The sequence below is a fragment of the Lactuca serriola genome, chromosome 3, assembly GCF_051521515.1.
Source record: "Lactuca serriola cultivar US96UC23 chromosome 3, Lser_US96UC23_V15, whole genome shotgun sequence".
Classification (NCBI taxonomy): Eukaryota; Viridiplantae; Streptophyta; class Magnoliopsida; order Asterales; family Asteraceae; genus Lactuca; species Lactuca serriola.
The window spans coordinates 276,749,546-276,763,774 of record NC_136410.1 but is presented as its reverse complement, the minus strand read 5'-3'; the positions used below and the strand labels follow the sequence as shown (position 1 = coordinate 276,763,774).

Below are 14,229 nucleotides of genomic sequence, written 5' to 3'. Positions count from 1 at the left end.
ACTACAACTCTTGTAATAGACTTGAGAGAAGTTCACTAACACCTAGAAATCGGATAGCCCTCTTTTCCTCACTTAGTGGCCGATTTTGCTTGCCTTGGAGCTTCTTTATAGTTGTGGCACAAGTAGGGTTACACCATGTAAACCCTAATTGTCGTGGCTTTTCATATTCCATGATCCATGGGTTTGTAACATCCATGGATTATCCATGGAGCACCTTATGGGTTTTAGCCCAATCTATACAAACTGTGTATCATTAGCTCACTATATAAGAATAGGTTATTTACACAATCAACCCCATATATTTAATTAGTCTCTTTTTTATCACTTAATTAATTCCAAATTAATTCATTGATCAATACTAATTAAATAATATTATTAATATATTAGAATTTATAATATATTAATAATCCTTTAGTGTCCATTCTCTGATTTAGTCTATTTAAGTGTTGCAATGCCATGCAACCCAAATGGACCTTACTAATCGGGTTAAGTACATTCCAGAAATAGTTATGAACTTAGACACCAAATCCAACAGTGCTCCCAGAGGATGTTCCAAGGATACCTCCGGAGAGGCAAGTAGAGTTCAGGATTGACATAGTCTCTGGTGCGGCTCTGATAACCAATGCACCATATCGGTTGACTCCTCCAAAGATGCGGGAGTTGTCTACACAACTACAGGATCTGTCAGACAAGGGATATATCAGGCCGAGAAGTTTGCCATGGGGAGCCCCGATCCTATTTGTAAAGAAGAAGGACGGGCCATATTGAATGTGTATAGATTACCGAGATCTGAATAAGGTAACGGTGAAGAACCATTATCCCCTCCCGAGGATTAATGGCTTGTTTGACCAGCTTCATGGTGCATCTTGGTTCTCCAAGATTGATCTATGATTGGGTTATCACCATATGCGAGTCAGGGACGACAACGTACCGAAGACAACCTTTCGGACTCGCTATGGTCACTATGAGTTCGTGGTGATGCCGTTTGGGCTCACCAATGCTCCTTCCGCATTCATGGACCTCATGAACTGTGTGTGCAGACCGATGCTGCACCAGTCTATGATAGTCTTCATCGATGAAATCTTGGTTTGTTCCAAGACTTAGGAACAACATGAGGAGCACCTGAGGGACATACTAGAGACAGTGAGGAGGGAGAGACTTCTCTCAAAGTTCTCCATGTGTGAGTTTTGGTTGTGTTAGGTGCAGTTTCTGGGGTACCTTGTCAACCATAAGGGTATTCTGGTCGATAAGACCAAGATAAAGGCTGTGATGTAGTGGGAAGTTCTGAGGTCTCCATCTAATATTAAGAGTTTTCTTGGTCTAGCGGGTTATCATCGGAGATTCATTCAAGATTTTTCCAAGATTTTTATTCCCTTGACCCGACTGACCAAGAAGTCGGTGACATTCCACTAGGGGTTGAGTAGCAGGCAACCTTCAAGACTCTCAGACAGCGGTTATGCGAGGCACCAATTCTGACTTTGCCGGAGGGCATCGGCGATTTCGTGGTTTACTATGACGCTTCGATCACAGGCATGGGTATAGTGCTGATGCAGCGGAGTCATGTGATTGCATACGCTTCGAGGTAGTTGAAGCCTCATGAGGCAAACTACCTGACGAACGATGTGGAGCTGGGAGCTGTAGTTTTCTCCCTCAAGATTTGGCGACACTACCTCCATGGGGTTTGTTGTACCATTTACACGGACCATAAGAGTTTGAGGTACCTGATGGATCAGCCGAATCTGAACATGACGCAACATCGGTGGTTAGATGTGGTGAAGGATTACGACTGTGAGATCCTTTATCATCCAGGGAAGGCCAATGTGGTGGCCGATGCTCTTAGCCGCAAGGCATTGGCGGCTCCGATTCGAGATATATGTCTGAGGATGACAGTGGTTACTCCATTGCTGGAATGGATTCGGGAGGCGCAGGTCGAGGTTATAATGGAAGAGTGTCGGAAATGTGAGCGAATCGTAGGCCAGGTGGCCTCATTTGATTACGACAATCGTGATTTGTTGACCGTGCACATGAGGGTCTAGGTTCCGTACTGGGGCGATGTACGGAAATTTCTGATGGATGAGGCTCACAATGCGAGGTTCTCCATCCATCCCAGGGCGACGAAGATGTATCGGGATCTTCGCCCTGATTACTGGTGGCCATGTATGAAGCGAGACATAGCTTGGTATGTAGAGCGGTGCTTGACTTTCAGGAAACTCAAGGCCAAACACCAGCGACCTCACGACAAGATGCAGTCGTTGGATATTCCCGTGTGGAAATGGGTAGATATCACTATGGATTTCATCACGAAGTTTCCCAGGACCGCTCGCGGAGTAGATTCGATATGGGTCATCATGGATCGGTTGACCAAGAGTGTTCATTTCATCCCGATCCAGGAGAGTATATCAGATTAGAAGTTGGCTAAGATCTATGTACGTGAAGTGGTGGCACGTCATGGAGTGCCAATTTTGGTTGTGTCGGACCGAGATGTTCGTTTCACTTCTAGATTTTGGAAGTGGTTTCACGACGAGATGGGTACTCGTCTTCACTTTAGTACGGCGTTTCACCCTCAGACTGACGGACAGAATGAGAGGACAATTCAGACTCTAGAGGACATTCTGTGTGCATGTGTATTGGATTTTGGAGGCAGTTAGAATACATATCTTCCGTTTGCGAAATTTTCGTATAACAATAGCTACCACGGTAGCATAGATTGGCCCCCCTTCGAGATGCTCTATGGGAGGAAATGCAGGACCCCAATTTGTTGGAGCAAGGTCGGTCAGAGAGTCATAGGGAGTACTGAGTTAGTACTCAAGACCATAGAGAAGATCCAACATGTCCAAAGTAGGCTCCAAACTGCTCAGAGTCGATAGAAAAGCTATGCCAACAAGCGCCGTTCAGATCTAGAGTTCCAAGTGAGAGATATGGTCCTCCTGAAGGTGTCACCTTGGAAAGTCTGATGGGTTTTAATATACTACAACTTCCTATGGTGCACATGCAACCCTAAATACCTTTGATCTATGTTTTCGCTAATTATACATGCAAAGGTGTTTCCAAGGTATTAACCCTACAACTAGCATGCAATTGACATAAACAATACAAGATACTAGTTAGAAGAATATACCTCTTTGTTGTAGCTTGATTCCATGGAGCTTAAGAGCCGAGTTCCCCAAGTGTGACACCTCAAATGGTTCACACAACACCAACAAAAGCTTGGAATAAATTGAGAGAAAAGTCCTTATGGTCAAATCGGCTAGCCCTCTCATATGAACCCCTTAGGGCTGATTTCTTGAGCTATGGGATCTTTATATATTGTGGCTATTAGGGTTACACCATGTAACTCATGTCTTTCGATATTCTTCATACTCCATGGGTTAAGACCTCCATGAAGTATCCATGGGTTACTTCATGAGTTTAGCCCAACATGAAGAACTATGGATCATAAGCCCACATATATAATAATGATTGATTTACACAATCAATCCCCATATATTTAATTAGTGTCTTTTGATCACATAATTAATTCCAAATTAATTCATGATCAATACTAATTAAATAATATGATTTCATATTAATATATTATAGCTTATAATATATTAATAAATCATATATATCCTTTCTCATAAAAGTCTATCCAAATCGTTCCGATGCCATGCAACCCAAATGGACCATGCCAAGTCGGGTCGAATACATACCATTAGTAGTTATGCGCTTTGATATCTAATCCAACAAAGGTGTCATTCGGTTCAGGAAGCGGGGAAACTTGGGCCCCAGGTACATCGGTCCATTCTGGGTTTTGGCTTGGGTGGGTCGGGTTGCTTATCATTTGGATCTTCCAGCAGAGCTCAACCAGATCCACAAGACATTTCATGTCTCCCAGCTGCGAAAGTGCTTAGTGGATGACTCTGTAGTCATGCCTTTAGACAATATCCAGGTTGATGACAAACAAAACTACATCGAGAGACCAGTATCCATTCTCGACAGAAAGACGAATGAGCAAAGGAACAAGAGGGTAGAGTTGGTGAAGGTGCAGTGGCAGCACTGCAAGGGCTTGGAGTGGACTTGGAGCCCGAGGAGGAGATGAGGGAGAACTACCCGGAGTTATTTTCCGATGCAGCGGACTTCAAGGACGAAGTCTGATTCAAGTAGGGGAACATTGTAACGCCTGGTTCATGGTATGTATTTAATTAAAAATTTATTCACTTTTGTATAAAACTCAACGAGGTGGAGGCCCCAAACTCGTCGAGTATGAATGGAGTTGGACGCGGGTTGTGAAGTCTACTCGACGAGTTGAGAGCCTCAACTCGTCGAGTAGGACTGGCAAAATGAAACCCTAATTTTCAGGGTTTTTCACCCTATTTAAACACCTTAACCTCCATAGGCTAGCCTCATTTCCAGCCTCCAAGTCCCAAAAGCTAAATCTCGAAACTCGAATGCACTGTGTGAGTTAGTGACCCATCCTTAAGAGAGGTTTGCGTGTTTAAAGTATGTGGCAGAAGAAGAAGCTTGATGACTCAAGAAGGAGTTTGTAGATCCAGAAACTTCACCCCATCCTCGTCACTTATTGGTAAGCAAGTATCAAACTTGCCAAATGATTACTTAGATCTCTTTCTTAACAATTTTATTGGGTTGTTGGTCCAAAATTCTTGATCCATGGGAAATAGACGTCCCAAGTGAATACCCTTTCAGATCTAGCATCTTGAAGGGCTTTCATGGTATAAAGGTGCAAACTTTATGGCCATAGAAGCCCCATGAAACCTTTAGACTATCATTTTGGCCTTTTAATCTCCAAAGGGCCATGCATGAAAAGAAAGTTGAAGGCTTTACGTGTGCATCTAGTCTCCAAGGTCCAAATCTCTTCTTGTATACCCTATCTTGAAGTATTGTTGGCTTTTAGATCAAGATCTAGATCTTTTAGAATTAGGGGATGAGCTAAATATCATGAGGAAGCGTATTATCGGGTAAAGTTGGAAACTTTACCCTTTTAAGGACATTTACAGTCTATATCTGAAGTATGGAGCTTAGATCTGAAGATTAGTGACTTAATCCATTGAGAGGGAGTAACAGACTGAGGAACTCGACGAGTTCATAGAGGAACTCGGTGAGTTGGGTCAAATTGTCCCGGTTCTGTAAAAGGAAGAACTTGACAAGTATGAGGAAGGACTCGATGAGTTGACTCGTTTTATCACAATTCTGAGAAATATGGAAACTCAACGAGTTAGAGGGTGAATCGACGATTTGGGTTAACTCGGAGTGTTGACTTTGAGTTTGACTTGACATTGACTTTGACCTGGACCTTGACAAAGGTTGACCCGTGAAGGGGTTTTGGGTATGGAATGATATCTTAAGGATTATTGGATTTTAACCAAGTATTATGATGGTGATGAGAGCCAGGGAGTCACTAGAGCAGCCGTTAGAGATTTGTTACCGTGAGATTCGACATTCAGCTTTGTGAGGTGAGTTTCCTCTTGTAGGAACGGGTCGAAGGCACCAATGCTGACCTATTTATGTATGTTAGTATATTCTGGGCTAAGGTCCGATGTCAGGCAGTGCCCAGTGTAGGTTTATATGTTTCCGGACTTCGCTCTGATATCGGGGGAAAACCCGAGAAATGTTTGTATGCTTGATGTCTTCTTGATTCTTGCGTGTGCATATTTTATATGTTCCGGACTTCAGTCCGATGCCAGGGAAAGCCCGAGGAATATTTGTATGCTTCCGGATTTCGGTCCGATGTCGGGCGGGGCCCGTGGAATGTTTATATGTTTATGTTATGTGATTATGTTATATGTATTGGTTGATATGTTTATATGTATACCAGATTTCGGTCCGATGTCGGGCGAGGCCCGATGCCGGATTTGTCCGATGCTTGGCGGGGCCCCATGTGGCGGGCAAGACCCATGTTATGTTATTATGTGATTATGTGATTATGTGTATATTATGTGGTAGTTTGGGGAGAGTCACTAAACTTCGTGCTTACGATTTTTAGTTTTGATTTCATGTACTCCCGATAGAAAAGGGAAGAGTTCGGGATGACTGCAGTGCACACACCATGTTTTTTGCATGGGATGTTTTACTCTGATATATTTGACAGATGATTATGATGTTTTTGAGATAAAATGGTTTATGATTTTATGTGATGATTTGATAATTATGGTTTTATTAACAATTATAAACTTAATTTTTGCGCCATCTTTTTGGGATGTTTCACTTGATTACATTTTAGATCGTACAAAACATGTGTAAAATAAAAGGTTTATCAAGTGTTTTTAATGATTATGTGTTCAAGCTCATCTAACTCACAAGAAATGGTTGTCTTGCATGTATTTGTTTAAATGTCATGTATTCCATTTTCAAATATACAATGTGAGATGATTTGAGATTACATTGATATGAGTGAGATTTGGAAGGATACAAACTAGACATAGTTTCGGTAATATATGTAAATTCACGGGGTTACTATGGTTTTGTGTGTTATCTGTTTTACACCCATAAATGGTTTCAAACATAAGTAAAATATTTTGTTTTTTTGGAACTAGAATTTGGTAACTATTTTCAAATTGAAAAAATATTTTTGAAACCAAAGTAAATATTTAATAAAAAAGGGTAGGGTGTTACATAATTTTAGTTTGCAAATTCTATTATAACAATTATAACAATGTCATTAAAATGCAAATGAATTTTCTATGTTGTAAGATGGTATTTTTTTCGGTGTATAACCTCCAATTAAATAAAAAGATTAAACATATAATTAATCATTTAGGATTTTAAAAGTAAATGTGTTGAAGAGAAATTTTGTAAGCACAATTTTCTAATACAAAACTGAAAATATAATGTTATAAAGCACAAATAATAAAAGTATGTTTTTATTTCTTGTAGTCTAAGCCTTAATCAACCTTGGTGATCTAATGTAATACTACGTATAAAAAATGAATATATTTTTGAACAAATAAGATTGGTTATCTTTTTAATTAGTAGGTGAAAAGAATGACTATGTGAATCTGTTGATCATTTTCAATAGGGCAAATTGATGGGAAAAGAAAATATTTTACTCTCGATATTGATATATACATTATACTTTATTTTTCACATATAATAGCATCGTATAAATATTTTAGCAATGATAGAAAGATACCAACATTTACTCACCGATAATAGCATTATTCTAAATATTTGTTTACCTCAAAAGGCTACATCTTTACAACTTTTTACCCATATTAGTAACGAAGTTTTCTTTCATGTGTTGAGATCATAACAACCAAACTGAAGACCATAAGCACTCAATTCAACATCTTTATCATTAGCTTCAGTTTTTGGGCAATTAAAAATCACATACTTGATCGAGTAATTGGATGTTTTCGTCTTTAACATAATATGATTTATGTAAAAAAGAGAAAATTTAGTTTTGATGTTTTTAAAAAACATTTCAATCTTTTATGATTTAAAAAAATGGTCAAATGTAGGAAATAACAATGTGGTATCATTGATTTGCTTATTGTAGCGTATTTTTTTTTTGTCTTCCTATTACAAAATCATACTTTGAACATTATATAAATGTTATCAATATACAAAACAATATCACCGAATAGTACAATGCAATAAATGGATAGTGTGAAAAATACAACAAATGGATAGAGTTTTCCCAACATATTGGCGTAATATAAATTCAATAGAATACTATAGTTGGGTATATTATTGAATGTATGATGCTTTAGTATAATATTTTAAAAGTTCAATGTTGTAATGGAAATAAAATAAAATTTGAAGCTATAATTAACTAATAAATGAAATAAATGTTATCAAAATACAAAACAATTCCACCAAATAGTACAATGCAATAAATGGAGAGTTTTCATGACATATTGTTATAATATAAATTCAATAGATTACTATAGTTGGGTACATTATTAAATTATTAAATGTATGATGCTTTAGTATAATATTTTAAAAGTTCAATGTTGTAATAGAACAAAAGAAAATTTGCTGCTATAATTCACTAATAAATGAAAGTATGCTACTATTTCTAGCATTTAGCATTTTAAACAATATATAAATACACTAACATATTTATCTATGCTTTAGAACTCGTAGGAGCCCAAAATCCATGAAATCCAAGTGGGAAATTCAAGGATTTAGGAACCTCAAGTTTTGCCACGACCGCATTTGTCTCCCCGATCTTCTTGCCATCCAAAATCACTAGATATGACCTTTGTTCTGATACTGCATACTGTAAGTAATTATAATTTAATTAGGATCTTTCTACTAAATATGATAAAAATTAGGTTAATCTCAACATATAACAATGAAACTTTATTGATATATTTAATATAATATCATATTGTTGTTGTGTACTACATCATTATACATTAAAAGTTATACCAAGTTATAGTCATCCCATAATTTCCACTTTTATAATTTCATAATAATATGAAATGACAATTTTTTACTTATATAATATTTGAAACTACAAAGGTTAATGTAGTAATAAGAAAAAAATATGAAAGTTTTATATGTAAAATATTACTAAGAAAAATTTGAGCACATACCTCGACAACTAGAAGGTACCCATCATCTTCATTGCTTCCATTCGAGATGAAAATTGGCTCACCAATGAATCTTCGGGTGCCCACCGACCACGTTTGAGTGGAATTCTTCAGGGTGTTGAACTTCACAACTGTATCAAATGGAAAATGTGGCAATTCTCGACGAACGCCTGAACATGTTGCTGCATATACATACTTATTGTTGCTTCCACTAAAATCTTGGTTGATAACTGGGAAATCAGTTGCTTTGTTCCATTCATTGTTTAACGGATCAACACAACATTTTTCGCAGTTTCCGTTTGCATCTAAGTTAATAGACACCTATATGTCATAGAAAAAAGGAACTCGTCAAGCAAATGTGGTCAAGGACTAATTACATATTAAAACGGGCCTAAGTTGAGCTTCTTTGTAACAATTATTTTTCCAATTCTTTGAAATTTATACTATACATTAAAATAAACATTTTTTTAATAGAATGATTAATGAAACTAAATGAGACACCTCGACAAGACGAGGCAACAATTTATCTTCTCCTTTGTCCGCATTCATCATCGAGGGGTCTAGTTTACCACTTTGCCAATCATATCCTGTTATAAGAAAATTACACTAAGTTATCAAAAGGTTTAAAATTTTAGAGTAAATTACACGAATGGTCCTGATGGTTTAGGGTAATTTGTGTGTTTGGTCCATAACTTATTTTTTTAACTCGGAAGATTCTGTTATTTGTTTTTGTTACGCGTTTTGTCCCTGTGTTACTTAAAAAAACTATTTTGTCATTGCTTTTTAATTTATTTAAATAAACACACTCACCACCTCACCCTTCTCACCTTACTTTACCTACTCCACCATTTTTTTTCATATTTAAATAATAGTCCTTTTAGGTAAGACAGGGACCAAGTGCGTAACAAAAACAAACAGTAAGGACTCAACACGTAACAAAAACAAATAGTAGGGACACTCCGAGTGAAAAAAAAATAAGTTAGGGACCAAGCTCGCAAATTACCCCAAACAGTAGGCACCATTCGTGTAATTTACTAAAAATTTTATTTTATTACTATCTTATAATAGAATATTGAGAAATACCAAACATTTTCTGAAAATTGAACCACTTGTAAGAACAACCGCTAGCTTGTATTTTAATTTGTGTATTGCCATTATGATCTCTTTCTTCGAATGCATTTCCAACATGAAGCACCCACATTTGCGAAGGAGCTTCAATCGGCACTTTCCAATCCCTCAATTCTCCATGCATAGGAACACGTGGCAACAAATATATAGGAGATGTCGACTTACTAGGATTCACAGACAATGCTGATATCATTGGAGTAAATCCACATATTGCAGTCATTGATCCTACATATTTGTTTTTTCTCAATAAGAAGGATAACAATTGAAATGAACAACTACATAACTAATATAATTGTTTCTAACATATCATTGTAGACAGGAATTTTGGAGGATGATGTTTTACTCATTTGTAAACTATTTTAAGTGGTTTCACATGTAAGTTTCTTTATGTATAACATAAACATACTCATTTATATAGAATATATATAATTACCAAGAATGTCAAGTTTGATGCGATTGCCAAACAATACGTAATGAGAATCTGTGAAAGCCCAGTCGTGTATCATTAGGTGTTCTTCGAGTTTGAATTCTTGTCTCTGTAGCATCTTGAAATTACAATCAAATTCTGCAACATAACCAAAATATTCAATTATTATTCCCTTGTTAAATATACTTTCCGCTAATTAAACTCAAATAAAAGCATTATGTAACATCTAGTTTAACAAAAAAAAACTGACTAAATAAGGTGAAATGTATAGGTTATCATTTAGAAATTTAAACTGATCAATTATAGTTCTATGATACATCGACTTTCACATGATATAGGGTTCGATCACAATAAAACGTTAAACTTTATTATAATATATATCAAAAACAAATAAAATGTATATAGTTCAATATATTACGATGCACCAATATCATTTAATTATGCTGAAATTATGTTCATCTTCCCAAGAACATGTGCTAGTGTATTTTCTTTCCTCACGTATCAAAACATATTTCGTATGATACATCTTTTAAATAATCTTTTTATGTATTTTTTTTTCTTTTCAAAAGATAAATATATTACGTACCGTAAAAGGTGAAAGTACTGCGTGGGAGGAGCATATCCTCTGCATTGCATGACATCATAAGAAGCCTATTCCTCTGCGCATCAATCTTATAATGCGACAATAGCCGTTTCGGTGGCATCTTGAAAACCCCTGCGTGCACATAAAAAAAGATTCCAATTATATAATATTCAATAAATAGTAAGTAATTCAATTATTTTTTATGTTCATGCCATACAATAAGATAATATTTAAAAAGTAATAATTAATTCAATTCTTTCTGAGTATTCTTACCATATAATATTGGTTTCAATATACTTGCAGCCAGATCCAACACATCCCGAGGATGATCTAGCGTATCTCGGTCTGATGAGGTCGATGATGATACTGATGATCCATCTGAACCGTTGATCAAATCAAACTTTCCAATCGTATCCAATGAGTCAGATTCAATCTCATACGGCGCACCACCTTCCCACAAGCAGAACAACCGGTCACCCCATCTTAATACACTTGTATTAGCGACGTTTTTCATAACTTTGGTATTTCCAATCTTTTTACCGTTCTTCAGCACTGAGAACGGGCCGCGGTGAGTGAACCGCCACTCACCGGTATGACCATCATGCTCCTCCACCTGAGCAGTGGTCTTAATATATCTGGCCATGAACGTGACCTCACCTTTGGCCCCATCAATAGTAAAAGCTCTAAGATAGCCATGGCCATCTAGAGGGTGCACGGTTGAGCCGTGGTCGTCTTTAAATAATCCTGGTCCCGTCAGATAATATGTCCCTAGTGGAAAATCTGACGGGATGGAGCCTTCAACGACACGCAGAACAATAGGATTAATTGTCTCTGTTCGTTGGGAGACGAATAGAGACTGATAATCCCAATAAGCTGCTGCTTTTTCGTCTTGTATTGAAGTTGATACTTGTTGATTTGGTATAGATATGGAAATTTCTCGAGTAACATGGTCAGGAAATGAGATCACGTGGGGTGGCAGCAGTTTGATCACCGGGGACGATGGTTTCAATGGGATGAAATTGAATGCTTTGGCCTGCATTTTTGTCGAGGGTGGTGGCTATGGCAATAGCAAATTAAAAAATTAAGTTAGTAATGGTGCAAGATCTATTTATAGAAAGTACAAGCGGAAATGACAATGATATCCCTGATTGTTTGGTATAATTACTTCTATTTATTAATTGTTTGTTGGTGTAACACTTGTCCGTGTCAATTATACTTGGATTTAACGTCACAAATTAATCTTTATAAGCTATGAGTAGGTGGTAATATAGTGTCGTCGGAATTTATCTATGGGTTAAAAGTAATTATGATCAAGATCAATAATGTTTTAACAAAGCTTAAGTAATTTATTAATATTTTTGTTTTTTTTTTTAATTTTATATACATTCCAATCATTAAATTAAAGCTATTTTGAATATTTAAGTTTTTAATTGGTTTTACATGATAACGACCAATATATTATACCGTATCCTCTTTTTGGATGACTAATTCATTAAATATCATTCTAAAAGTTAAAATATTAATATAACAATTTATATTATTTTAAAACTATTTTTAATATGGTAAACATTTAAATACATGATGGACAAGTTTTGAACATTAGTTTGTGTTTCCAACTAATTTTTTATGTTATTCTTTAAATTGTTAATAAAACAAAAATCGGGCACAATGGATTTAATTAAATTGATACATGTAGTTACTTTGTATACTAGAATTGTTTTTATGTTCTCTTTCTCTTATAAAAATCTACTATAATAAATGAAGGTTTTTTGCCACATGTCCTCTTCTCATTCATTTAGACACATGTCATTTTCTAGAATTTTTGAATTTTCTATTTTCTACTTGTCATTTTATTGTATTTTTCATTTTATTAAATTAAAGTTCCACATTTAATATATAAAGTAATATATATGTAAGGTATCTATTAAAAAGGGTTTATATATGTAATGTATTCGATACATTAAAACTTCATTAATTTTAATAATTCAAAAAAATTCTCATTTTTCTTATAAATTTAAAATTTTCAAATTGTTAAAATTTTAAATTTAATTCTTTTTTAAATAAACCCATATGATATATGGGTCTCACACCTAGTTATTTAACATGCTAAGTTTTGTTGTTATATTAATTGATTGTACTTACCACGTTTATTCGCCGTACATTAGATTTTTAATTCAATTTAGAAAAAAAAACATATATTCGCCGGTAATTAATTATTAAGCACATGTCCATTCAATTTAAAAGTTATTAATCACATGTTTTTTTTGGATCAGATTAATGTGCAAATTTTTTGACTTGTCATAATTGGGAAGTGTTTGCATAAATAGTTTTTACTTATTAGTTTATTACTTACTAGGTGTGAAACTCATGTATTACATGAGATTATTTTAAAAAAAATTAAATATAAAATTTTAACAATTTGAAAATTTTGAATTTATATAAAAAAAAATGAGAAATTTTTTGAATTATTAAAATTAATAAGGCTTTAATGTATTGAATATATTACATATATAAATCATTTCTAATTAATACCTTACATATATATTACCTTACATATTAAATGTGGAATTTTAATTCTAGCTACGAGCATGGAATCTATCATCAGTGGTATCATTGGGGATGTTCAATCGGCTTATGTGGAAGGTCAATGTATACTTGAAGGGCCTCTGATGGTTAATGAAATATGTTCTAGGGCCACGCGTGTGAAAAAGAAAATCCTACTATTCAAGGATGATTTTGACAAAGCAATTAATTCGGTTAACTGGGAATATCTAGATGTCATCCTCTCACAAATGGGATTTGTAAACAAAAGGTGTTATTGGATTCATGGGTGTGTAATCTCATATAAAGTGTCGGCCATCACTAATGGCATGCAAACGAAAGAGTTTGAAGTAACTAAAGGTGTATGTCAAGGAGACCCTCTCTCATCATTCCTATTTATAATAGCCATGGAAGGTTTGAATGTAACTCTTAAATCTGCATGTGAAAAAAGGTATTTTCAAAGTGGTTAAAATTACAAGCGACAGGACATTATTATTCTATATGATTTATGTCGACGATGCACCGTTCATGGGGGGATGGAATCGTTCCAACCTCAAAACCTTGCACATATCCCACATTGTTTCTATGTATCCTCTGGTATCAAAGTGAACTTTCATAAATCAAAAGTCTTAGGAATCGTGGCAAAAATCAAGAAACCAAGAATTAGGCAAATATCCTATGGAGCAATATGGGAACCGTTCCTTACAACTACCTCAAGTTTCCAGTGGGAGTTAACACAAATCTAGTCAAGAATTGGAAAACGATCATCAAGAAATTTCACTCCAAGTTATCCATTTGGAAGGCTAAAACACTCTCATTCGGTGGTCAACTAACATTAATAAAATCGATGCTAGGAAACCTCCCCACATACTTCTTATCACTCTTTAAGGTTCCATTGGGGGTAATTAAAGAATTAGAGAAAATAGGAAGAAAGTTTTTATGGGGTTGACATGAGGATAAAAGGAAGATACATTGGGTTTCTTGGGAAAAGGTCATAACTTCAATAAAATGTGGTG

General features: G+C 35.5%; 1 protein-coding gene across 1 annotated transcript; it reads right to left on the bottom strand.

The window, feature by feature from the left end:
* Positions 1-7,949: 7,949 nt before the first annotated feature.
* Positions 7,950-11,747, bottom strand: LOC145094012 (carotenoid cleavage dioxygenase 7, chloroplastic-like). The gene is made up of 7 exons (XM_079032268.1): positions 10,946-11,747; positions 10,676-10,804; positions 10,096-10,227; positions 9,618-9,887; positions 9,036-9,121; positions 8,538-8,855; positions 7,950-8,218 (listed from the first exon to the last, which is right to left on the bottom strand). The coding sequence occupies exons 1-7, from the start codon at positions 11,709-11,711 to the stop codon at positions 8,063-8,065; spliced, it is 1,857 nt and encodes a 618-aa protein (XP_078888394.1). The 5' UTR covers positions 11,712-11,747; the 3' UTR covers positions 7,950-8,062.
* Between the last annotated feature and the right edge of the window lie 2,482 nt (positions 11,748-14,229).

Coding starts and splice junctions, on each gene's coding strand:
- LOC145094012 (XM_079032268.1), bottom strand. CDS start 11,711: ATGCAGGCCAAAGCATTCAATTTCATCCCATTGAAACCATCGTCCCCG. Junction 10,228..10,675: donor CAGTACTTTCACCTTTTACG/GTACGTAATATA, acceptor GTTATGTTGCAG/AATTTGATTGTAATTTCAAG. Junction 9,888..10,095: donor CATCAAACTTGACATTCTTG/GTAATTATATAT, acceptor ACAAATATGTAG/GATCAATGACTGCAATATGT.